Source organism: Perissodus microlepis, chromosome 12 (genome assembly GCF_051167445.1).
Source record: "Perissodus microlepis isolate ML-2025 ecotype Zambia chromosome 12, ASM5116744v1, whole genome shotgun sequence".
NCBI lineage: Eukaryota > Metazoa > Chordata > Actinopteri > Cichliformes > Cichlidae > Perissodus > Perissodus microlepis.
This window is the reverse complement of record NC_140472.1, coordinates 35,211,721-35,237,627: the sequence shown is the minus strand read 5'-3', so window position 1 is coordinate 35,237,627 and position 25,907 is coordinate 35,211,721. Positions and strand designations below refer to the sequence as shown.

General features: G+C 47.7%; 1 protein-coding gene across 1 annotated transcript in view; it reads left to right on the top strand.

The window, feature by feature from the left end:
* dapk1 (death-associated protein kinase 1) overlaps nucleotides 1-25,907 on the top strand; it is a 69,856-nt gene that overhangs the window by 39,175 nt on the left and 4,774 nt on the right. The window contains exons 8-25 of the mRNA XM_084945373.1: nucleotides 1,339-1,491; nucleotides 4,883-4,928; nucleotides 5,012-5,101; nucleotides 5,906-5,998; nucleotides 7,764-7,883; nucleotides 9,761-9,859; nucleotides 11,208-11,306; nucleotides 13,088-13,186; nucleotides 13,280-13,477; nucleotides 13,623-13,820; nucleotides 15,821-15,919; nucleotides 19,285-19,362; nucleotides 21,285-21,501; nucleotides 23,803-23,988; nucleotides 24,079-24,276; nucleotides 24,603-24,741; nucleotides 25,448-25,568; nucleotides 25,681-25,869. Coding sequence (XP_084801499.1) covers nucleotides 1,339-1,491; nucleotides 4,883-4,928; nucleotides 5,012-5,101; nucleotides 5,906-5,998; nucleotides 7,764-7,883; nucleotides 9,761-9,859; nucleotides 11,208-11,306; nucleotides 13,088-13,186; nucleotides 13,280-13,477; nucleotides 13,623-13,820; nucleotides 15,821-15,919; nucleotides 19,285-19,362; nucleotides 21,285-21,501; nucleotides 23,803-23,988; nucleotides 24,079-24,276; nucleotides 24,603-24,741; nucleotides 25,448-25,568; nucleotides 25,681-25,869 — 2,422 coding nt within the window. The remainder of the gene's footprint in view (nucleotides 1-1,338; nucleotides 1,492-4,882; nucleotides 4,929-5,011; nucleotides 5,102-5,905; nucleotides 5,999-7,763; nucleotides 7,884-9,760; nucleotides 9,860-11,207; nucleotides 11,307-13,087; nucleotides 13,187-13,279; nucleotides 13,478-13,622; nucleotides 13,821-15,820; nucleotides 15,920-19,284; nucleotides 19,363-21,284; nucleotides 21,502-23,802; nucleotides 23,989-24,078; nucleotides 24,277-24,602; nucleotides 24,742-25,447; nucleotides 25,569-25,680; nucleotides 25,870-25,907) is intronic.

Genomic DNA, 25,907 nt, shown 5'->3' with positions numbered 1-25,907 from the left:
AAACATGCCGAGCGTGCCAAACAAAACAAGGCAAAAGAGAGAGAGAGAGAGAGAGAGAAGGGGTAAATGCCAAACGCCAACCTAAAGGTGTCATCAGAATATTAAATAATAAGCAGCTGCAAACAATACAAGCTTTTTAGTTTGCATGATACACAATCTTAAACAAATGTGTCAGTGCTCACACACACACGTTTGGTATTGATATCTTGTGGGGACATCTACCCAGTCCCCACAAAGACATGAATACAAACGCGCGCACACACTCACACATGCATCCCTGTTCGTGGCGTCCGCCCACACAGCTGTCACAGCTCAGGCTGGCAAGGTAGAAAATAGATTGTTCTCAGCTTCTTATCACAGCAGAGCAACAGAGAGGTGCGCTGACTCTTCATCTCTCACTGGCAAATGTAATGTATAGTGTGTGTGTGTGTGTGTGTGGTGTGGGAGCGTTCGATGAGCGTGACACGATGACCACAGAATCATAAACAGTGCTCTGGGTAATGAAACGCGCTGTTATTTCCTCTTTATTTCGGCCTGGTGCTCAGTGCACGAGTATTTTGGAGAACCAGGAGGTAAAATGTCACCAGGAGTCCTGACGTCACGCTTTCCTGCCGATTGTATCGCCTGGCCTCGTAACGAGCCGCCGCAATGACTTGTTTGTTGTGAGCAGCTGCACCTTTATACAGTCGATAAAGTCATACATTTCCCCTCAGCCTGAGCTCGACCTGCACCAGCTCCACGCCTCCCCCAGATCACATGTTAATTAGCAGCCGGTGACGGGATGCAGGAGTCGGAGCAGAAGGGGAGGCCGGGTTTGTCGGGAACTGCTGTTCGGTTTAACGGGCTAAAGTCCGGGAGGCTGAGCCCTCGTTAACGTGCACGACTGCTCAGCCCTGCGTGTGCTGCGCCGTGGTTTGTCCATTAAAACGTGCGTCCCTCAGTGCATCTGCTTTGTGTGTGCGTTCAGTGGAGAGGTGTGAAGGTGCATTAAAATTCCTGCACTCAAACCGAGAGCGGTCCAGCTGGTTTCCCTGTGAGAGTGTTTGATAGCGACGCTTCACTAACGAGTCACCATTATTTGCAGCTCTTTAATCACATTCACTCAGCAAAGCGTTGTAAGGTTGTAGTTTCGATTTCAGGGGCTGAAGCTCATCAGCGTTTGGACTAAAATCAAAATTCCTCTTCCTTTGATTACAAGACAGCTGAGCTGTAGTCAGAGAAGATTACACCTGATTATGATGCAGAGCTGGTTTGTTAAAACAGAAGTCCTCACACAAAGATAAAAACCCGCCAGCCTGCACGTTTCTGACCTCTCCGTTAACCTTTCTCGTCCTGCAGCCTGAGCGGAGCCTCTCCTTTCCTGGGCGACAACAAGCAGGAGACTCTGGCCAACGTGTCGGCGGTGGACTACACCTTCGATGAGGAGTTCTTCAGCAACACCAGCATGCTGGCCAAAGACTTCATAGCAAGGCTGCTCGTCAAAGATCCAAAGTATGTTCTGTTTCCATTGTATTTGAGATCAAAGCGGCCTTAGAGTCACATCAGAGCAGGAGCTGCTTTAATCACGAGAAATGTTTCCATGCATAGCTGCGATACTGCAGGCTGACTCCTTCAGACACAAGTTTCTGCTTTGAGGCCTTCCTGCGTATCCTGACTCGAGGTAGTTTGGTTGACGATGTGATTTCCTCCAGTCAGCTGAACAACAAACGAACACATTTAATCTTCAGCTCTGAATCTTGGCTGTAACAGCAGCGTTTAAATGACGCGTTGACTTCTAAATGATCGCTCTTTGATTGGTCTCGTTTAATCGCTTTTAAAAAGCTGACAGGAAAATTGAATAGGTGCTTTCTGCAGATATTCCAGCTACGCCTGCCTCCTCGCTCGGCGCCGTGCCTTTTGGCGCTGGCTCCTAAAATTGTTTGGACTGTTCCCTCGTTACAGAGTTGCTCTAGCAACAGCTGAATGGCTGCAGCTGTGCTCGAGGACAGTTACCGCCATCGAAGCTCTTTTCTGCTCGTAATTACGCCAGCTCCTTTCAAAACAACGGCGTGAGAACGAGGGGGCTAACAGAGGTGATTAATTGTAGGTGTGAGGATAATTTCATTTGGGTAACCTTAAGTCAGAGAGGAGACGGTGAAGGGTGGGCATGCGCTGCTGTAAACAGAGGGAGAGACTCTCTTTACCAGCTTCGCCTAATGGGGCTTTCAGAGATGACGGGCCGAGAGCTTCGTAATGGAACGGCTTTTAATTGATCTGCGTCGAGGTTTGCATTCACTCGGGCGGCAGGAAGATAATGAAGAGATGCTGTTATGAAGTTTGCTGGGTTAAAGCTGCACCAGCACAGGCCTGGAAGTCTGGGAACCTGTGTGGTTTGTGTGAATGCAGTCGCCTCGGCTGGAAACGGGGATGTGGTGGTGATCGGGCCGAGCCGAGAGGAAGCGACGCCTTCGCCAGGTTCCCCAAAATCGATGTAGGACGTACGGAAACCTTTCCTGAACAATGGGCTGTTGTTTGACTGAGGCTGTCGCACCCTGAAGCACAGCAGCCTCACTCACATCGAGCTTTACTAAATATTAATCATTAATGTTTGTGCATTACTCTGTTTGTCAGGTTAACTTCTGCTTTGTTTGGATGAAATGTGAGCGTTTTAAAATCTGTCCTCCAAACTGTTGTCTGTCTCGGGAAGTAGCACCGAAGTGCATCACGTAGATTTGTTCCCTTTACTCAGACGACCACGCCGAGGTTTCTCGGTACCGCCTTTCATGAGACGCCGTGTAGAGAAGCATCGAAAGAGGAAACTGAATATTCCAGGTTAACAAAGAGCAGCTGTCACCCTGATTCATAGAACAGTTATATTTTTATTTTTATTGCTCATTAGATGCAGAGCGACAAAGGTCAGCTGTGTAATATCAGCAAACGATTATTAAAAGACACACAGAGACGTGGCCGAGGCTGTCGCTGACACAGACGCACAGCTCGCACACCTACAGCCAGTTTACACTCACCCGGTGTGGGTGTCTGTGGACTGTGGGAGGAAGTAAACCCACACAGGAAGCCTGGCAGGTTCAAACAGAGGGAAGCAGATTCAAAGCACACAAAACATTTTACAAATAAAACCAAAAATACATCTATAACCTGTAGGGCTGCCCCGATTAGTCGACTAGTCACGATTACGTCGACTATCAAAATCGTCGACGACTGATTTAATAGTCGACGCGTCGTTTGAAGCTTTGTAAGATCACAAAAGACGCAGGAATAAGTAGTAGGATTTAAGAGTGTAATACCGGACTGAAACAGAAGATGGCAGCACTGCATGTACAAGGATGCCAGCTGCCGTTAAACCCCGAAGAAGAAGAAGAAGCTGTGTCCCAGAATTCATAGCGCAGCCCAGCTCAGTTTACAACAATGGCGGCAGCTAGTTAGTTTTAATATTACTCTTATTATTCTTTCTGGGTCACAAAATAAACGTTTAACATATTTCAGGCGAGAATGTAGCTGTGTAAACCTCAAATATCTGCTTAGTTTATCAAGACACCACATATTTTCAAAAGCGCTCCGGCGTTTTCGGAGACGTCTGTTACCCACTAGCTCGATAGCTAGCCGGGGGCAAGGCTCGCTAGAGCCCGTGAGAACACCGGACTCCCGGCAAATCGTTTTCAAACCCACCGCTGTCTTTCGCTACTCAGGTTAAACATATATAAGTCACTTAGATAACTTAAAAATGTTATTGTTTGGCTTTTTTTCAGTATTTTATTTGTTCCTGAGTAAATCGGTTTGGCTGAGATTAAAGTTATAGTTTTTACACAGCTGTCAAGCAGACAGCTGATTATCAGAAGTGTGAGATGCTCGAGAATTTACTCCGGTGTCCTGTTATATTTTAGATAGCAAGGAGTTTATTAAACTTCACCGAAACAATCTGCAAATTTCATTAAAATTTAATAAACTATCATCTTGTCTTTATTTTTAGTTAGCACAGACCTTAAACAATTAAAGCTGTAAGCTAATGATAGTTATATAAGAGCAGATGCTGCTGGTGCAATAAGCTGTACGCTGTAAGTCCAATGGATGATGATCTGATTAGTCGACTAATCGCAAAAATAATCGGTGACTAGTTGACTATCAAAATAATCGTTTGTGGCAGCCCTAATAACCTGTAACTCCCTCAGATTAAAGCAACTAAAATGAAAACAATTAGGAAATAAATGAAAGTCCTGCTGCTGTCAGGCTTCGTGTCTCCATCCCAATACAAGAACCCATCATCATAACAGTAATAATGATACACTGGACATCGTGGGCTGTATGTGATCATGGACAGATCGTTTCCAGAGCATAAACTCCGCCATGTCGTTAAAGTGATCCGTGATCTCAGCGCTGACGTTCGGCACAGGTTGGATGTTTTCTTCGGACTCTTGCACATCTGTAACAAACAGTTGATGATTCTCGACTCTTTCTGGGTTTAAGTCGGACTAAAATGATTCTGCTGTCATTTCTTGCAGTTTCATCGATCTGCACGTACGTTTGTGCGCCGCCCGCGTTCAGTAATCCAACATTAAACTTTTCCAAAACTCTCAGTGTGAACAGGAGGTTTGTACACAGAGTTCTGCTCTTGTTTGTGAAACCTACAAATCTGCAGCGTGTGAGACGCGTCGTTAAAAATAAACTTCCTGTAACGTGATTCGCTGGGTGTCGGGGCGACTCGAGGAAAGGACGGTGCGGCAATGTTTCATTGAATTTACACCGCGAGCTCCTGGATGTTTGTTTCCTTTGTAAAACAGAAAATAATCAGCATTAATGCACAAAGAACATCCAAAGACTGTGACGCTGAACCGCAGCAGCTGGAACATCTGATGGTGAATCATCGAGTTTCCTTTTCTGTCCACAGAAAGCGAATGACCATCCAGGACAGCCTGCAGCACCCCTGGATCAAGGTGGGACTGATTTCAGCGTTTGGATTTTGTTGTCTGAGCTTTTCTAACTTTAACATTTATCTCGTTTTGTTTCCTATAATCAGCCAAAGGACACTCAGCAGGCTCTGAGCAGGAAGGAGTCGGCCGTCAACATGGAGAAGTTCAAAAAGTTTGCAGCCAGAAGAAAGTGGAAGGTGAGAGTTTTCCATCTTACTGGTTTCTACGCTCACGCTGAAGCTTCAGGAGCAATAAAATACATTTCCCATGATGCACTCTGAAAGCTTCTTGCTACAAAGTCTCCTCATTGGTGCTTCGCTGTCACTGCTGATCGCCGCAGCCATCAGATTCACCGCCGGCACTTCTTTACTGCGTGTCGGCTTCGGTTCGTCACAGCTGACCCGGCGGTGTTTGAACCTGCGGCGGTGCTGTCGCCATGTTTCTGTCTTCTGTTTGGGGATGTGACTCACAGCAGCTCCTGGCTTTGCAGCAACCTTCATCTGACTTTGAGGATTTATTTATGTTTGATACAAAAAAACCTCCAAAACACACAAACATTAAACGCAGCTCAGGCTCATCTCGAAATTCAGAGGGAAGAATAAAAAACTGCAGCGACACAAAGAAAACCTGCTTTTAATAAATGAATTCTTATTAATTGGACAAAATCTTTGTGTGTTTATTGATCTTTATACTGAGCAAATGCTCAGAGATCATTTGAGGTCATCAGTTCGCTCTCTGGTGATGATGATTGATATGTGTCAATAAATACAAATATAATCTGTAACATCGACGTGAAGCTCGAACATTTGCAGACGTGTGAGGTCACGTCGATCCACGTGCAGGTCAGCGGGTTACGAGGGATGAATCGGAGCAAAGAACTCAACCAGAGCAGAAAATCGCTCTCCTGCCTGTCGGCGGGGATCCTTAACGTGACGTGACGTGAGCTTGTTCTGCTTCTGCACATTCACCGACCCCGTGTCTTCTCTGTTTGTCTCTTGCAGCAATCGGTCCGACTCATCTCCTTATGTAACCGCCTGTCCCGCTCCTTCCTGTCCAGGAGCAACATCAGCGTGGCCCGCAGCGACGACACGCTGGTAAGACGCGGAGCCTCACACCAGCAGAGCAGCACATAAATGCATTCAGCTTCATGCACCTGACTGGATTTGCAGCTTGTTCCAGGTCTGAAGTCAGTCCCGTATCTCCAGCCAAGAATTAGAGTAACTGAGCAGAGACGTGCAGCGCGACCGCTTTCAGTTTGACTGAAATGTTCAGTTACGGCTCAGGTATTTCTGGCCTGACAGACGGCAGAAAACCATCTTTTCCTCATTCCTGCTGCATGTTTATAGAAGTGTGTGTGTGTGTGTGTGTGTGTGTGTGTTTATATCTTTGTTGGGAGGTTTACTGTACTTGTGGGACCGTCAGCCCTTATGGAGACCAAAATCCTGGTCCCCACAAGTTTGAAGCCATTTTTGAGATTCAAAGTGTGGTTTCAGTGTCAGAGTTACAGTTTGGTTATGGTAAGGTTCAGGCTGAGGTTTAGGAATTCATTTTTCATGGTTAGGGTCCAGGGAAAGCATTATGTCAGTGAGATGTCCCCACAAGTCATGAATACCCAACGTGTGTGTGTGGTGTCCAGGCTCCCGGCGTGCTCCGGCGTGCGTCTGACTGTCTGCGGTAAATGATGAGTCAGCTTGTTCGGACACACGGAGGCTTTTACGTTGTTAGCGTGTCCGTTTCCAGTCGACACCGATAAGCTGGACAGATGTAAACACTGCAGCTTCTGTGAGGAGCTTAATCATTCACAAAGCAGCCGAGGCCGGCCCTGTTATGTCATCAAAGGATTACACAGCAGCTTCCTCCCGTCACAGGTGACCTGACAGGTAGGACTGGGCACGGTGAGGTCACAGCGCCCCCTGTGGTTCAGGGTAACAAACACAAGCTCTCTGATGGAGACTTCCAGGCAGTTCCACGGTTTAGTGACTTACCTGAAAAGCACGTACAGGTGGGTGTTCGTGCGGGCCTCTGAGAACAGCCCGGCCTGCTGGGACGGCTTTGTGAATAATTAAGTTTCTCACAGAAGCTGCAGTGTTTACATGTGTTCAGCTCATGTTACCGAGTTCAGCTCCGGTAGTTCAGATAGCTCATTATTCCTGCATGCTCCTGCAGGACTGTTTTGGTTTCTTCCTTAAATGAACCTTTTGATTGTTGTCTTTCTTGTTTTTTTTTAATCACACATTCAGGTATTTGTTCTGCAGTTTAGATAAAAACATTTGAACTTGTGAAGACTTCATGTGATTAGGCCTCGTTCTTGCTGAGCGTCTGCTTGCATCACCGCTCGATGAATAAATGGATGAGTGTGGGTTACCATCGCAGTCGGAAGGCCGCTTCTTTGTACTGCAGTTATTAAATCATTTCTTTGTATTTTGGAGGTCACAACGAGACCCGGAGGTCTGCAGTGTTTTTTCACGTGTGTGCGAACGAGGTCGGCACGGAGCTCCCAGCAGGCGCCTCGCTGCTCGTACATGTTTGTGTTGTTTGCGGCTCTCCGAGGTGCTTTAGTCACGGCTCGCCCAGCAGGGAGGTTATGTTGAGGAATGCGGCCAAAGAGTCGAGCTTGGCTGAGCAAACGCCACATCAGCCTCGCTCTCTCGCTGCCTCCTCGCCTCCCCGCCTCGCTCATCGTCGTCTCTTTGTGCAGCGAGGCGGCACGGCCGGTTGCTGCGCTGCACGGCTGACTCTGGCTGAAGGTGACCGGGTCACGTGTCGCTGACAGAGTCGTAATCACTGGATTCTCGGTTTAGATCGTCCAGTGAGCAGCAGAGGATTAAATGTCTTTAACCGTGTTTCTCGCCTGTTTAGGACGAGGAAGACTCCTTTGTGATGAAGGCCATCATCCACGCCATAAATGACGACAACGTGCCGGGTCTGCAGCATCTCCTCGGCTCGCTGAACAACTACGATGTGAACCAGCCCAACAAGGTGACGCACAGACACGCTCAGCTCGTTCCTGCTGAACCCAACGAATCTGAAGCAGTGACACAGAAGCACCTCTGTCAGTGTCTCTATTCAAAACTAAATACATCAAAGTGAAGCAGGCGCCACCCTGAGTCATCCACACAGAGACTCGTGTGTGTGTGGAGCTGTGGATGTGCTGCCTCCATCTTTCTCTGAGAAGTCACGCTTTGAGTTTTAGACGCTGAGCTGGGACCAGGTTAAGACTCGGTAACGAGTTGGCTTTGTGCTAAGGTTGGGAAACTCGAGCAGGTCAGCCTCACACGAGCGTGAGCAGCGTTTCTTTAAACGTTCACATTTAACAAAGTAACCATTCAAACAGATAAAACCGTCACATATACAATTTTTATAACTAAATAACTTGTTTATTCTTCATGATCCAAAGAAATTGTGAAAATTAGGGAATAATTTTCCCTTTTCGGGCATTTTTCACACCTGTGTAGGAACGCTGGCTCCGCAGGAGCAGCGTTTTATTAAAAACTGAAGATCTGAGTTATTCCACTGCAGGTACGTCTCACAGGTATCCAGTGGGCTGGATTGCACCGCTGTGCTCCAGATTCAGACGAATCATGCAAATAATTTGAGAAATTATTCAGTTGTTGTGCAGCTTCGTGTTGCATAATGATGTTTGTGATGATGTTTGATCCGGCTTTTTCCAGCTCTGCTCCGACGCAGAGAGCTGATTGGCTGTCAGAGTTACATGTCTGAGCTGTGCTCCACACTGTGTGGACGGGAATCCTGCTTTCACATCCAAGGCAAAACGTAGCAAAGTGAAATATACATCCAGGAATATAAAGACCCTGACACAACCATCCCTCGATTTTATTAACCGCTTATCCAACAAATCCCCAACGGCTACGAAATCATGAGCGATTAAAAGTTGATTAAAGAATAAATTGAAAGCTTGAATCGTCTCAAAGATCTCCGTAAAAATCTTTGTGTCTTTTCCATGTTTATTTAAAGCTGCCAGCATCCCAGAAACTAGGTCGTCCCGTCCTCCAGCCAAAACACAACAGAAGAAAAACAGCCTGACGTTTTAAATACTGACGTTCCACAGAGCATGTTTCCACAGAGCATGTTTCCACAGAGCATGTTTCCACAGAGCATGTTTCCACAGTTGGTCCCACAGTCGCTTCCAGGCTCATCTGTCACCTGCAGACTTTTGCAGTGTGTGTAAACAGGTGAAATCTGCAGATTTGAAGTGTTATTGTGAAGCATCACCACGTCTTCATTAAAGAACATCAGTGGATGTGGGTGGAGGATGTGCTCGTGGTGCAGCGTGTTAGGGAGGAGTGTTCACGTCCGGTTTGTGGCACCGATGGAGCGTTTTATGGTTTTTTATAAATCCAAGCACACAGCACAGCCTGGGCATGATTACACAGTTAGAAACAAGCGTGTTTTAGTTTCTACACCGCGCAGCCTGATGGTCGGGTACGTGTCAGGACTTAACTACGGTCTCATCTCCATTCGGCTTCGATGGGGAAGGAGACGCTGTTTGCTGACAGCTGACGGGCGATGGGAGGACGAGAAGCCATTAAACTCAGTGAAGTGTAAGAAAATAGAAAGGAAGAGGAAAGAAATGAGGAGGGGAAGGATGAACAACCAGAGGTAGAGGCGGTAACTGACAGACTCGTCGGCTCAGTCTGTGTCTCTGCTCGGGGACTCGTTCAGAAAAGGTCATCGCGCCATTTTCATTCATCATTCCTACCTCAGTCTCGTTTACTTCCTCGCCACGTTTTTCTGTGTAACTACGGGCTGTCAGATTGAGCTTTACCGCACAAATTAAAGACGCAGCGTTCACACATAAACAGGAAGCGTAACACGCGTGTGTGTGTGTTTTGCAGCACGGGACTCCTCCCCTGCTGATCGCAGCCGGCTGTGGAAACATTCAGATCATCGAGGTCCTGATGAGGAAAGGAGCGGAGATCCGAGCCCACGACAAGGTAAGAGCCGGATCTGCTGTGACGAAGACTGCATGAAGGAGCTGTAAGACGCATAACAGCTGACCTTTGACCCCGCTGTGAACCAGGACAGCTTCAGATGCTAACAGCAAACTTTTTTGTAAAATCAAATATCACAAAATCAATATTTCAGGGAACAAACCTGCTTCGACGTTGCATAATGAAGGTTCTCGTGATTGTGAATATTTGGGCCTGTGTAATGACAGAAATGGTAAAAACAAATATCAAACACAGTCGAGTGATCAGAGCCGCTCCTCGTTGCTGATTGGCTGTTTCATGCGCAGTGCGTAATGCTGGGATGGACTTTGAGCTCTGATCGTCGGTTCGGCTTCGTCCTTGCTCTGCGTGCACTGATGCTGTTGTGGTGCCTCGGAGGTTTTCTATCATATCTTATAAACACATTTTAATTTGAAATAAGAAAAAGTGTGAGATATCTTCTTCTTCTTCTTCTTCTTCTTCTTAAGAAAAATCAGAAGCTAATGTAGATGTGAGGGTTGAGTTTAGCCCTGCGGGCTCTGCCTGCAGCACCGTCAGAGCCCACATGTGACAGCTGACGTCGACTTATTTCTTTGAAACTTATGAAGTTGCTTAAGATTGTTCAGAACCAACAAAGTGCATCAAACACAAAACTTGTGCCACTGCTAAAACTCTTTGTCACAGCTGCATCTTCATCAGTGAAGCGTCAGAGACGGGAGGAAGACTTTAGCAGAGCCTGAAATCGTTTCCCTTCCGATAGCCGACAGTTCCTGGAAGTTCTCTGTGAGCAGCTGAACATCCGCAGCAGCTTCTCCCTGACAAACTTCCTTCATCGTGCGGTGCAGTCACTCTGTGCTTACACCGAGCTGCAGGTCCGTCCTTGTTTTCCAAGATGTTACAAAATAAGAGACGTCTGGAGCTGCCAACCCACACCAGGGTCGACGTTACGTCTCTGAACTCTGGACGCAGCGATCTCGTTGTCTTTGATTTGATTTCAGTGCCACACATGAAATCAGGTTAATGCTGCACAGACTGACTTACAGCATCAGGCTGCCATTAAACAAACGTTTCATTCTGTCATCATCAGTGCAGCGAGTTCAGGAGATTTATATAGAGACGTTCTGAATTTATAAAGAAACGATTGAAGAACGTGTTTTGATCTCGTTCCTCCGGTTAGAAACCACAGCTTCAACTTTGTGTCTGAGCCCAACATCCAAGCACATCCTCAGAACGATCCCGTGTTAAAGAGCACGGCACAGTATTTTCCAAAGATGCGTTCCTATCGTGTGGCTGCAGACTCTTTACTAAAGGTCAGGGATAAATCCTGCAACGCTGTTCTCTCTCCAACCCTCAGAGCGGAGCCAACGCCATCTACTACGCGGCGAGACACGGCCACGTGGAGACCCTGAGATTCCTCCATGACAAGAAATGCCCCCTGGATGTGCAAGATAAGGTAGAAAAGCAGGTCCTTCCTCTCTGCACGTCTCACACTCACATGGAAAAACACACACTTACTACTACTCATCATGCTCTGTTATCTGTCAGCAATTACTCACTGCCTCCTACCACCAAACCCCTCGAGAAGCATTACTTTGAAATGCCCAGAAACACACACACACACACACACACACAGCTTTACACATTCACACTCTCACATTTCCACACCTGTGGAGAAAACCAGTTACTCTGGCATTTTATCAGCTTATTTGCTGTTGCTATGGAAACAGGCATTGCAGGGAGAGATGGGATTGGTGTGTGTGTGTGTGTGTGTGTGTGTGTGTGTGTGTGTGTGTGTGTGTGTGCGCGTCTGTGTGTGTGTGTGTGCTTTCAATGCTAGTGTGGCCTCCATCACAGAGCTTGCCTGGGCATCCAAAATCCCAGAAGCGTTTTCCAGTCTCTCCGATCTTCACGAGGTGTCCTTTCCTGTCTGCGAACGCTGAGGCGGAGCCTAATCTGCGCTGCACGCGCTCTGCTGATTACTATCCAGCTCCCGTACGGGCGTCGTTAAAGTTTCATCTTTCTTTATTACACAATAAACCCCAAATCACAAGCCGAGGCGTTTGTGTGGAACTAGATAATTGCCTTGTGAGAACAGAGAAGCCAAAGGACCTTTCAGGTTTATCATAACAAGGTGAATCTGCGGCGGGTTTTTATGTAATTCGCCAAATTAAACCTCTCTTTGAGGGTTTTTCCCTTTTTTTCAGAGTGACACAGTCTCTAAGTAACAAGTAAACACGTCGTCTCGCTAACGAGCGTTTACGCTGACGGCCAGCCCCAAGTCTGAAACTCGTGGGTCAGTTTTTAACAAAAACAGAAGAGGAGAATCTGAAGTCAGAGTTATAGTTAGAGTCAACATCCACAGCGTCCACGCTTGGTGTGCATGGTCTGTGCATGGTCTGTGCATGGTCTGTGCATGCAGTGCAAACATTTGGCTCTGTGTTGTGTTTCAAGAAGCAGGGAGGTGAGTCCGCTGCTCCCTGTTAACATCTACTGGAGGTTTTGGCTACTATACGGAAAATCTGGGATGTCTGACCAAACTACAAAATCTAAACTGGAGACAGCATTCCCACTTATGGAGTCAGGATCACAGAGGCCCCCTGCTACCTCCCCCTGCTCCTCTGGGGGACACTGATGTGGAGCTCTCACCCGTCTCTAAGGGTGATGGAGGACCGCCCTCTGAGGAAGCTCTTTCCCGCTGCTTGTATCCTCGGCCCTGTTCTTTCGGTCGCTGCTCTCAGGTGAAGACGGAAACAGAGGCTGTGCCGCGTGTCGTCTCCTCCAGTCTTTCACACATTGTTTTTGTCATGCAAGAGAAAATTTGCACGCGTGTCAATCATCTCTCATCACCGTTTAGCAGCTCGTGCAATCAACCAGCGCCTGGAATAATAAACATTTCACTTCCCGAAGCTGAAAGGAAGGTTCTCCAAGGTTTCTTGGAGATTTTTCCAGGGAATCCTCCGGACACCAGCAAAGCTTCGGCTCAGTCAGCCTCTGTCACTGCGTTTATACTTTTACTCTGAGATTTCATAGGAACCGTTTTTATCTGAACTGTCCGACGTGTCACAGACGTGTTAGACGTCACGTGTGTCAGTCAGGTGGGTGTGAGCGACACACACACAGTCGCTTCTTTTGTTCTTTTGTTTGACTTTTATGACACAATTTGATCATTTATAGCTTACTGCTAGTTTAATCTGCTGCTTTGTTATTAATATATTGGCTGTTGATCACCTCCAGTCCGGCGAGACGGCGCTACACGTGGCTGCTCGCTATGGCAACGTGGATGTGGTGAGCTACCTGTGCAGCATCCGAGCCAACCCGGACCTGACGGACAGGGTGAGCGAGTGCAGCGACAGCATCGGAATAATAACCGAGGGGTTGTTCGAGGGCCGCGGGTTTTATCTTTGCGTTCCACGTTTCTGTCTGCAGGAGCAGGAGACGCCGCTGCACTGCGCCGCCTGGCACGGCTACTCTCCGGTAGCCCGAGCTCTGTGCCAGGCGGGCTGCCACGTGGACGCCAAGAACCGCGAGGGGGAGAGCCCGCTGCTGACGGCCTCTGCCCGCGGCTTCGTGGACATCGTGGAGTGCCTGGTGGAGCACGGAGCCGAGCTGGAAACCACCGACAAGGTGATCAGAGCTCAGCCTGATTTATTTTGGCACATTTTACTTTTAAGTGTTTTTGTGCGAGGGTTGACTAACAGGTCTCACAGCACACAGGTCTCACCACCTGTGCAGGTCACAGACACTGACCAGTCTGTGTTTGTGTCTCCAGGAAGGACACACAGCTCTCCACCTGGCTGTGCGTCGCTGTCAGGTGGAGGTGGTCCGCTGCCTCCTCAGACACCGCTGCCAAGTGGATCAGCAGGACCGCCACGGAAACACGCCGCTCCACATCGCCTGCAAGGATGGAAACCTGCCCGTCGTCATGGCAATCTGCAATGCTAAGGCCAGCCTCGACCTCCCCAACAAGGTGAGTGCAAGCATTTCCCCCCAGACGGCCCGGACACGCTCCCTGAGGCGTTCCCAGACGGCGCTGAGAGGCCTGGTGGTATCACATCAAGTTTTTAGACACCGCTGTCCTTCTGAGAGCGAAGGTGGAGGTGAAGGACCTCCTCCTAACTCTGCGCTCCGCCCCCTCCCTCATATTCAGACACTGATGTTAATGTGTGGGGTTTTTATTTTTCAGTCCTCGCATGCGGGAGCCGTCCCGATGCCGTTAACATGAATACGCTTTCTGTTTTACTCTCCTCTTACATAATCTTCAAGCACATGTACTTCAGCGCCAGCTCAGCGATGCCGGTGTTATGTGATGTGTTATACCACCTTGATGAGTCAGGCCAAACGTGTCTCTGTCTTATAAAACACGCTCTGCGTGACCAACAGCACCTGATGATTGAGCTAGCAGCCTCGGCGCTGTAGCCTTTCACCCTGCGCTCCACCCACCTGCTGTTCGGTTTGTGAGGAACGGCCAATGAGAGGAAACTATCTCATGGGTAAAGGAGTTAGAATAGTTTGAACTGAGAGCTGCTGCAGAGCAAATGTAGCTCAAGAAAAATAAGATGAGTTTAAATGAGTGTTTTAGATCGTTGTTTTGCAGCTGAGCTAAATGAGGCCTAATCGCAGGTGGAGCAAAGGGATAAAAACACAGGAAGTAGAATATAACGCAGTGTAGGGTTTACAGAGGTACGGGCTGTTTTCTGCTGACATATTTTAAAATCGTCTTTCTTCTCATATCTCCTGTCCTCCTCACACACCTCTGAAGCTCCCGTCCTCTCGTCTCCCGCATGTTTCTGTCTGCGCTGATTCTACTTTCTATTTTGACACCATACATTTAAATAGATTCTGCGACGGGGAAGCTTTTCTCGGCTTTTTCTGCACAAACGTGTTTTCAGCGTCGCACAGGGAGGCGATGTGCATCCGGAGCAGACGGCGCTGCCAGAGACATCGTGGTTTATGCATTATTCTCAGCTGGAGCTCGTTTCTTTTAAGCTGGTGTGAAGCAGCGAATCACAGGCTGCTGACTCTGGGCCTGGATGCTCTTTGCTGTCAGCTGCAGACACCGAGCAGAGAAATAAGAGGGTGGGATTGAAACCGTCTCCAGCTCAGTTTGCAGCATAACAAAACAGGGTGGATGTTCTTTGTTCTTTCAAACTGCTGCAAAGGAGAATGGATTGAAACGCCTCCTTCACTGAGCTCTGATTAAATTCCAAAGCTTTTGCTGTAAGACATCAACATCGAACTGTTCTGATTTACCAGATATTGTGGTATGAAATTGATGGCAATTATATGGTGTTTACAGTAATTAGCGTTGTTTTCAGGGCGCTGTGTTCCTGCTCTAATCAGCAGTTTTATTCTTCAGGCCGAGCGACCGCAGCGGGAACAGCGAGCAGCCGATCAGCCCGCCGAAGCACGACCGCGCGCTTAATTAGGCCGAGTTAGCGCGAGGCAAGAGGGGAAACGCCGTTCAGTGTTTGTTTAGAAAATGTGATAAATGTTGATTTCAGTGTTTGTGTCACTCTTTTTCCTCCACATTTGTGTTACAGTGACGGCAGGTTAAAGAGGGCCACGTTTTATTTTTGCCAGCTTTCTTCTGATTGGCTGCTCCTCATTAACAGAAAGTGGGTGGGGCTTCTCATAGAGAGATATGTACCTGAGAAAACCATAAGATATCTGCTCTGTATGACATCACGCAGAGGTTGGCAGTGTTTGCTACGTTTTATTGAAAAAAAACTGAATGTGAGCTTCTTAAAAACGCTTCTGCCTCAACATTTAAACTGAGCACGCTCAGAAGGTTTTGGTGTTTTCAGGAATCCTTATTCGAGCATTTCTGCTCAGCAACCTCAGTTATTAAGAATAACCTGTAAGTGTCAAAGCGAACATGAAGCCTGTAATGATTGTGTGCGTGACTTTCACCGTGTCCGGCGCTGACGTTTGCTGAAAGCTGCTTTCTCTCTCCTCTGTGCGTCACAGTCCGGCAGAACTCCGCTCCACCTGGCGGCGAACAACGGGAGCCTCGAGGTCGTCCGCCATCTCTGCCTGGCCGGAGCGAACATCGACGCCGTCACCAACGTAAGGCACCTCTCTGTTTTACCGCTCGGGCGGGTGTCAGCGTTGCCAACTCCTCAGTAAGGAAAATCGCTATTGGTTGTCCTAAAAGTCGCTAAATGACGTCATCGCCTAATTTGCATAATTGGTCATGCTAATCTAATTGTAACCTATGTTGTTGGAGAGAGAAATAACATCGTGGAAGAGACATAAAGTGAGTAAAAAACGTCCTAAATGCATTTAGAGTTTATTTAGAACTACAAATTAAATTTCTTTTAGCAATTATTGTTTTTTTTAATGTCACAATTCCAACCCTGCTCCTCTAAAAAAAGTCGTTAAGGGGTCTGAAAACTCGCTAAATATAGCGACAAAGTCGCTAAGTTGGCAACACTGGCGGGTGTAGCAGCACCTCGTCATCATCGTGATGAGACTCTGACAAACCCAGTGCAGCCCTTTGGTCACACGCTGTAGGATGTGTTCACACGTGAAGCTGCTGCGATCTGTGACTCGAGTATGGTGGGGGCGTGGTCCACGCCGACACGCCTCATATAGTATGTAAATTGATGTAAATCGTTTGCATGGAGATTGTTCATTTTCTGCTTGGGCTGCAGACGAAGTCGCTGCTCATGAATTCTCAGTAAAACTGGGAAATTCTTCTGGCATCGTTCCCTTACCTCCGCCCTCATCTCCGCCCGGCTCAGCTGCACCACCTGTTTGTTTTTTAATAATCTCATCCTCTCAGAGGTTTTCAAGGCGAAATCTTCTCCATGTTTCTTCTTTCTTCATGTTACTGAAGTTCTGTCGACCTCTTGAACCCTGATTAGTTTCCTTGCAGTGTCCCATCCACTTACCTCACAGTCTGTCTCAGCTTTGAGCTCTTAAACTCTTATTAGAATATTTAAATCCCAGCTGGCAGTTTAAGAGCTGCACCATTAAATCAAATGAAAAGTCTGCTGAGGATTTTAAACATTAGTTATTAACATGTTTGGGGGCTTTAACATTTCTCTTTGAAAGTCCAAGAAGTAAAAAACTGTGAGCATAACTTCAAGAATGTTTAATTTCTAAAGACGTTTCCTGTAGTTTACGTCTGTGGGTCATTACGAGCGGTTAGCTTTATTCAGGAGATTGTGCAGCAAGACTCCTGTTTTTCACTGTGTTTGCTGTACAAGGCAGAAGAAAGCGAGCAGGAGCAACGGCTTCATTGTTGTGCAGATGAGATATTTAAGACGAGTGAATTCAAGCGTGGATTTGGTGACTGCACAGAGACGTTTGTGCCGAGTCTGCGCGGCAGGTGAGGCGTTAAAGGCTTCAGCAGCCGCGGGCTGAGAGCTTTTATCCAAGTGCTCGGGATCAAATGGAGCAGGTTCCACATTCAGCCCTGAGTGGGTTTGACTTCACGGATAAGTGGGAGTTCATGTCCAATCATTTTAGATCCAAAAGGATTTTTATTTCCCGTTCAAAGCTCAGCGCGCTGAGCTGATGCTTCTCCACGCCGAAGGCCAGGAGACGACTTCATCTGAGCCGCGTCCAGGATCCAAGTTGTTTTATGTTTTTATGAACAACTGTTATCGTGATTTTATAAATCAAACGTAATTGAAAGAGTTATGTCACGAGCTGAAATTTCATTCATGTAAATGTTAATTTTGATCGTTTGAAGTGTCTTAACAAACAAAAACACTCCTGTCAAATGTTCGGTACAAGAACTGGACTCACAATGAGCGAAGAAGCAGCCAAAGACCGAAAGAGACCTTCAGCAAACCTGGAGCGCACTTCAGGGTCGGCGCGTCAGCCTCCATCAGGGCGCCTCCCTGCTTCTCCTGCCAGAGCTCACAACATGACCTCAGTTGTTATTGTGCAGATGTTTTCAGCCTGTTCAGATATGATTTCCAGATGTTTCCAGCGTTCTCCGCCGGCCTTCCTCTCGATATCAGAAGTAACGTGTTTTTGTCCATCTGTCATTGAAACTCCTCTCAGAGCCTCAAATCTAATTCTGCTCGAGTCCTGATGCATTATGAATTAATACGCTCTGTTCGTTTTTTCATGAATTTCATTAAATTGATCTGGTTCCAGCAGCAGACGATCCGCGCTGAGGTTTTTCCCTCTCTGCGTTCCTGGGATGTTAATATTGTATGGCAGCTGATGTGCTGTGCATGTTTCATCTGGAAAGCGCACACTGGGATGTATAATTCAGTGTCAGGGAGGACAACCTTCCACGGTGCCTCTGTGATCTTTGCCTGGTTTTTCTGTGGAGGCTGAAATATTCTTCCAAATCATTCCAGCCTCTGCCGATTTCACCGTTACTCGTCGTTCCCAAGCTTCCGTTTCAGCAGATATTTAGTCTGGGCTGGAAATACTGTGGATGATCTAATATTCCTCACATAACGCCAGCCGTTCATCTGTCACTGCCAAGCATCAGTAGTAATAATCGTGACACCCAGCCATCTGTGTGAGCCGAGCACCGCGAGAGCGTCCACGCGTCTAAATGCTCAGACTTCATTTACCCAATCCAGTCGGCTCGGGAGGTCGACGATGTCGAAGTCCGATCGTCACACGAGTCGTGCTGGAAGAGTGAAAATGAAAGAAGGAGAAATGATTTTATTAAAGCTTTCCATTCGAACAGTGAGCACGCCGTATCGAGCTTCCTCTTCATCACAGACGAGCTGTTTGGGAGGAGGCGGCGGCGCTCTGTGGGCGTTTCAGGCCGTCTGTGCAGGTTTTCCCAGCGGAGCGTCAGCCGAGCCGGACAGTGACAGATGGCTCCGGTAGTGCCAGATACAGGAACGCTGTCAGGAATGTGGCGTTTGTGTCGGAGCGCTGGAGCGGAGAGGGAAAGTAACACATCTGTGTGTGTGTGTGTGTGTGTGTGTGTGTGTGCGCAGCTGTAATTAATCCACTGACATCAGCTGAGAGACGACGCTGCGTGATGAGGAATAACTGTCATAACAAATAAAGGTCACTTCAGGCGCATCGATCTGATTTACGTGAATGTCGACGTTTTTGGAGAACATTGAATGTAGAAAACAGCTGACTAATAAAACACTAACAGCAGACGTCAGCGTCAATCAAAAAAAGAACAAAATATCTGCTGAATTTCCTGTTATGGATGAACAAGTAAATAAATATACAAATATAAATCATTTGTGTATCTAATCTGCTGGTTCTGATCTAAACTGGTTGAACACATGATGGTACGTTTTGGGGGAAACACTCAGTTAAAGTAAAAGCAGCGTCTGCTGAACTGGTTTAACAGGAAGTTATTTACAGACGTGTCTTTCTTGTGCTCGAGCTCCTTTTTCATTATAAAAACTCCAGAAAACGAATTTCCTCAGTGGAGCTGAGGAGATGTGATGTTTACTAAAGAAGTGACTTTTTTTGTTTTTCTCCTGCAGGATGGAAAGACGGCGGAGGATTTGGCTTCGGCCGAACATCACGAGCACGTCGTGTCACTGCTGGGAAAACTTAAAAAGGTAAAGAGGAAGAAAAAGGCTCAAAAGCCTCGTGTTGGACTGATGTGTTAAACCAAGTTGTGTCAGCTGAGTTTGTTTGAAGAATGAGGCTATAAAAATAAATGATGTGATGCTGTGAACGCGGTTTAGGAAGTGCAGATGATGATGATGGTGGGGGTGATGAGGCACAGTCGGGCTTCACAGTCGTCACACTTGGTCTATTTCGGTGCAGAGGTGTGGAGAGAGACGTCTCGGGAAGACGGGAGGTGTTAGATTTTAGCGATCCGCCGTTTTTAGACTTTAGGGCCGCAGTTTGCTCGACACGTGCAGGTGAGAGGAATTCTAATACCGCACGGAAAGGACGAACACTCGGTGAAAGCCAAACCTTTCATCTCCATGACGATCAGCTTCACCCAGCGTGTGTGCGTCCGGTGTTCCCGGTCACAGCTACCAGGGCACGCTCAGACTCCTCGTCTAAAGCTACGTGATGCCGACGTCTCTTTTTTTCTAGAAAACCTGCTGAGAATCGGTGAAAACATGAAGCAGCAACTGTGAAAACAGTCGCCTCCTGCATATGCTGGGCTAATTTCAGACACTTTGGCACGTTTGAAAAGGCCGACTTGTCGACAACCAAGAGGGGGAGAAACCCAGCGGCTTGAAACGAGAACTCGTTCGTTTTAAAGCCGGATTCTGTGAATCACACGTTTTGAAATTGGAAATGAATTATTTTTTGACACGTTAGCATAACCCAGGTGGGATTAGGAGCGCGTGCACATCCCACGTATCCGCTCGCAGCGTTTGGGGCCACTTCTGATGCGTGACTCATTGGATGGTTAGAGAAACGTCTTAAACGGCTCCATCGAGCTGTCAGATCTACGGCGGCGTGAGGAAGCAGCTGGCTTTTGTTGTAAATGCTTCCTGCGGCTGAGTCACTGTTTCATTTTTACAAAAACATTAAGAGCAATTTTAAAAACCGTCCTCGTAGCCCGAAGAATCGATGATGTTTTGAAGAAAGCATCTCCTGTAACGCCGCTCACAGCCACGGCGTTTTAATGCTGTCACATTTAAATGTTTTATAACTGAAGTATTTATAGACACATAAGATATGGAACATTTTGTTTGAGACACAGGAACTCTCCTGTTCATCCACCAAAATAAAAGCATTTACACTTCCTGCGTTGTTTTTAACCACTCTGTCCAATGAATGGTAAACACTCGTACCTGGACGCCTGCAGGCGGAGCTCACATCCTCAGTTTATGGTTCACCTGCTCAGCTGTGAGATAGCTAACCTGTGCTTGAAACATTTCTCTGTCACCACCAGGGGGCAGAGTTTCACCTGCAGCTGCGACGTCACCGCGGAGCTAAGTGGTGACATTTAGCTCGATTTAGTGATTTTGATTCTCTCTCCCCAACCAATCGCAGCAGATGGCCCCGCCCCTCCCTGAGCCTGGTTCTGCCGGAGGTTTCTTCCTGTTAAAAGGGAGTTTTTCCTTCCCACTGTCGCCAAAGTGCTGCTCATAGGGGGTCATATGATTGTTGGGTTTTTCTCTGTATTATTGTAGGGTCGGCCTTACAATTTAAAGCACCTTGAGGCGACTCTTGTTGTGATTTGGCGCTGTGTAAATAACACTGAATGAACTGAATTTGATGGATGGAGCTGACACTGCTGCCTGTGGCGTTGAGCTAAAGTACAGCCCAGCTCTGGTTCCACATCAGCTGATATCTCTTCAACACAATACGCTGATTTGTATTTTTAAATAAGCTTTTCTGCAGTTTGAAGCTGATATAAAATAATGTGCAGCAGCACAAAATCTGATTAGTTGAAATGTGTCATGTGATTTTTGGGGCCTTGTGGGAGTCGTGTACAGATGTCTGTGACCTGAGCTGTCGATGTCGTTCTTAATAAACGCTCGTCTTCTTCTGTGGTGTGTTTTTGGGTCAGGACAACCACAAGCTGAGCTACATCCAGCAGCTGCGGCCCACTCAGACGGTCCAGCCCCGGATCAAACTCAAGCTCTTCGGACACTCGGGAGCCGGGAAGAGCACGCTGCTGGAGTCTCTGAAGTGCGGCATCCTGCGCAGCTTCTTCAGGAGGAGGAGGACGCGCATGACCAACGCGGCCCGGCACCCCAACTCGCCCGTCAACTCCAAACCTCCCGGTAGGTGACAGACGGGTGGAGTCGCGTCGTCACCAGCTCAGCATTAATGCTTTCACTGCCGCATTTCGTGCTCAGCGGTGCAAAGGTTAGCACCGCCCCCTCACAGCACGAAGATCCTGAGTTTGTGCAGGTACAGACAGGTGTGTGTCACCTGGTGACAGCTCTGGAAGGCTCCACCCCCTCCAATCACCCTTCGGCTACACATGCGAATGTTGGTTGGGGAAAGCAAAGAAAGACACACAGAGACTCCTTCATTTATTTGTGAGGAGTGCAGTTAATCAGAGGAGGCGTCTCCCTCGCACATTTCTGTCTCAGAAAACTTCAGCATGAGTCATTTTATTAAATGTCAGGTTTTATCCACGTTGCAGACGCAGCTGTTGTTGCTGCTCTGATGTGAGCATGAACATGAGCCCTCACAGTCTCGTACTGTGATGCAGTTTGAATCTCACAGGGTGACGTTGATAAAAGCTGATCAGTTCTCCTCGTTATGTCCTCTGGATTAAGTGATAGATGTAGATGAGCACAAATGGAACAACTGTCTGCTGAGGGAAACAGTTCAGGTGCTGCTCTGAGGCTCGGATATCTTGAGGTCTGTGAGGCGTTCGTGGTTTTCAGGAAAGTGCGGTGACGACGTGTTCAGTGTCTGCCTGTCTGCCCTCCTCCCCACCCCCTCTCCACTTTAGCTGCTCTGTTATGCGCCGCTTGCAGCCATTACGTGACGCCCGGGCTGATAACGGTCAGGTGCGTTAGCCGACTCCTCCTTCTGTGAGGCTGCCGGCGTCTCAAAGAGTCAGCACTGGTCCGTATTGACCGTTTGTTGTTTCTGCAGCGATACGTGACGTGAATCCAGCCAAAGACAAAGAAACACAAGTGTCGATATTTTAGCGTCGCCTCCCGAGACCGCTGAACGCTGCATATTGATTTTGTGGCTTTCAGCCTCGGCGTGCGCTGATATATTCTTTTATTTCCTTATTTGTAGCGAACTTTGAAATGTCACGGAGCTCCATTAACGAGAGGCCTCGTCGTGAAAGGTGCTCCTCGGTAAAAGGAGCGCTCTTTTTAGGCCTGTTAGCGAGAGAAGATATGAGCAGCTTCGCTTCACTGAACTCTGAACCGCCTGACGTTAAACGGTATGAAAACAGCTTTTTCTCTCCACGTCGAGAAAATGAGCAGAAACCTGTTGGCTTTAAGGATTTCACTCATTTTACACCGATCACAAAAACCAGGACGTGAGAACATTTTCTTCACATTTAGGATGAGAGAAGACGAGATGGGTTCATTGTTTTCTGCAGTTGCCAGTTGGTGCAAAGTCTTCATCATTATCGTCTGCAGTGCTGAGCAGACGCTTGCATGTTCAAACTGAAGCCGTGACAGCCGACTGTGAAACGGCGGAGGCAGCTTTTATGTTAGTGCAGAGAGGAAAACGTCACACACACACACACACACACACACACACACACGGGTTTTTCACAAAATGCACATCTAACAAAGGTTTTGGTCTCCCAACGACTGGAATTAAGATTTGCAGCCACTAATACTTTACAATCTCTTTATTGAAGTATAAAATCCAATCAGAAATGAAAACATTCGGATGAAACAAACATCTGTTTTGTGGATGTGTGTCCAGATGTGCCTGAGTTTCTGACTTGTCCTTCGCTGTGCTGTGAAAAACCATCGTGTGTCTGGCGTTTTCCCCGATTTATCCGCGCAGACGCTCACTCGTCCGTCTCAAACATCTTCTCTCCTCCAGCTCTTTACACCAGCGATGATGTCACACTGATGTCTGTGATCACCCAAAGACCAGGATGTCATTTTACTGTGATTAAGACCTCAAAAACAAGCTGTAGGTGTGGTCCCGAAAATCCAAACTGTCCCTGCAGAGTGGATTCATGAGCAGTGAAATGGCGCCCCCATGTGTTTGCAAGCGGCGGTTATTTGGTAAAGATGATGCAGATGTGTTTGCTGCAGCAGAGAGAGACATCTGCACTTAATCTGAAATACTTTGAGCGTTAGTCACAGTCGATCACGCGCTGAAGTACAGCAGAGATCAGAACAACAACCTCTGAGAGCAGAAACCAGCCGCTGTTAAAGCGGGGCGGCTGTAACCGTCCTAAACACCATCACCGGCTCAAACTGTGGAGCCAAAATTCAGGATTTATTCACTGATCTAAAAGCAACATAGTGCTGCAGGTTCTCTGCTTCTCGTGTGTTTCCCTGCTAAATAAAAATCAGTAAAAATTCTGAGTTAACTGAAAGTAGTCCCGGTGGTTGTCATGGTTTCTCCTCCATGTCTGTGTTCAGTGTCGGTGAGCATTTCCAACCTGTACCCCGGCTGTGAGAACGTGAGCGTGAGGAGTCGCAGCATGATGTTTGAGCCCAGCCTGACCAAAGGCGTGCTGGAGGTCTTCTCCCCCGTGCACAGCGCTCTGTCTGCGGCTGACGAACAGGCCACGAAGGCCATCGACATCCAGCACGCCAACATCCACGGTGAGAGCCGCGAGGATCCCCGCGGAGGACGTTCACGGTTAAACCTGTGTGTAAAATTCAAGCAAAGCTCACTCGGCTCCCTCTCTGTAGGCGTGGGAGACTTCAGCGTGTGGGAGTTTTCTGGAAACCCGGTCTACTACTGCACCTACGATTATTTTGCGGCCAACGATGTCACAGCGATCCACGTGGTCCTGTTCAGCCTGGAGGAGCCGTACGAGACCCAGCTGGGCCACATCACCTACTGGCTGAACCTGCTGAAGGCCCTCACCCTGCCGCAGGAAAGCATCTGTAAGCAGAGACCAACCATCTACTGCCTTCGTGCGGTCGGTGGATGGTCGACTTTAATCTTTTTCTTAAAAACATCGATATGTTTGAGGTTAGGAGCAGATCTGCAGACAGGAAGTAGAAGCTGCAACAATAGAGAGTCGGCAGGTTTGAAAGTCTTTGTTTCCTGAGTAATTTTGGCCTTTTTGAAGCTTCATTTAAACTGTTTCGTGCGAGGCTGTGGGAACTACATTTGCTGTTGCAGCAGCCAGAAAGTTACACAACCTCAACACAACCTGACCATGATAAGTTGTCTACTGTGACGGTTCACAATCGTAACTTTTCTTCAGCTTTCAGTGGTCGGATCCAGCAGCCTCTCGCGGTCGTCCTGGTGGCGACGCACGCCGACCTCGCCGACGTTCCCAGAGCGTTCTCCGGAGAGTTCAGCTACGACAAAGAGAGGGCGCTGCTCAAGGAAGTCAGGAACAGGTGAAGAGCACCTCCTCTCCATACTGCACCGAGTGGTGCCAGCTTAAATCACGTCAGTCACATGATCCGGTCACAGCGAGCGTACGTCTCAGCCTTACTGATCAGACAACAGATAGCAAATTCAGCAGTTTCACAGCTAACACAGCAGAGCTAATATTTTGTAAAACCAGATCTAGAGTGAGGAGAGCTTGAGAATCTTTTCATTTGTTGGAGGAGAATCCAAAGTTAGCAGATCCTTAAAGCCGTCCTGAGTGTGTCAGGAACGAGTCCCTCCTTCATTTAGTGGCCTTCAGCAGGTTAAGTCTGAGGTTAACGTGTTCTACTGTCAGTAACTGTCCCATGAACGAATGTTGGACAGCACAGCCGTTTGCAAACAGGTGATTGAACCATTTGGTTTGATCGTGTCAAACACAGGAGCTCATTCGTGGTGATGTTATCAGTCATGTGTCTGTGGTTTAGTTCATTGATAACCTAGAACGTATCAAAACATCATCGTTTTAATGTTGCTTTGATGTTTATGCTTGAAAAAGTTAAAAAGTGCCGTCAGTCAGTGGAGATTATGTTGATGAGTAAAAAACCGAGCGGCTTTTTGTCAAGACAGTCGATGCGACCTCAAAGAATCCCTGCAGAGAATAAATGAGACTTATTAATCACACAGATTTCAGTGATTTGTTACAAAGTTTGGTGTTTTTGGTTTTCGGTCCAGGTTTGGGAACGACCTGCAGATCAGTGACAAACTGTTTGTGATGGACGCTGGAGCCTCAAACTCTAAAGACATGAAGCTGCTGAGGAGTCACCTGCAGGAGCTTCGAGCCAGCGTCGTCTCTGTGAGCTCTGCAGACTCTCACTCGCCGTGTCCTCTTTATTCTAAATGTCCTCATACCTGAACAAACGCAGCGTGGTCGTTTATTCTCGCCTCTTCCTTCTCCGTCTCTGCAGAGGTGCAGTCCGATGACGCTGCTGTCGGAGCGTCTGTTGGCCGTTCTGCCGACCTGGAGGAAGCTCAGCGGACCCAACCAGCTGATGTCGTGGCAGCAGTTTGTCAGTGACGTGCAGGAGCACATCAACCCGCTGGTGAGCCAGGATCACCTGCGCACGCTGGCCCTGCAGCTCCACAGCATGGGGGAGGTGAGTGTTTGACCGGGAGCAGGCAAAAGGAGTCGGTG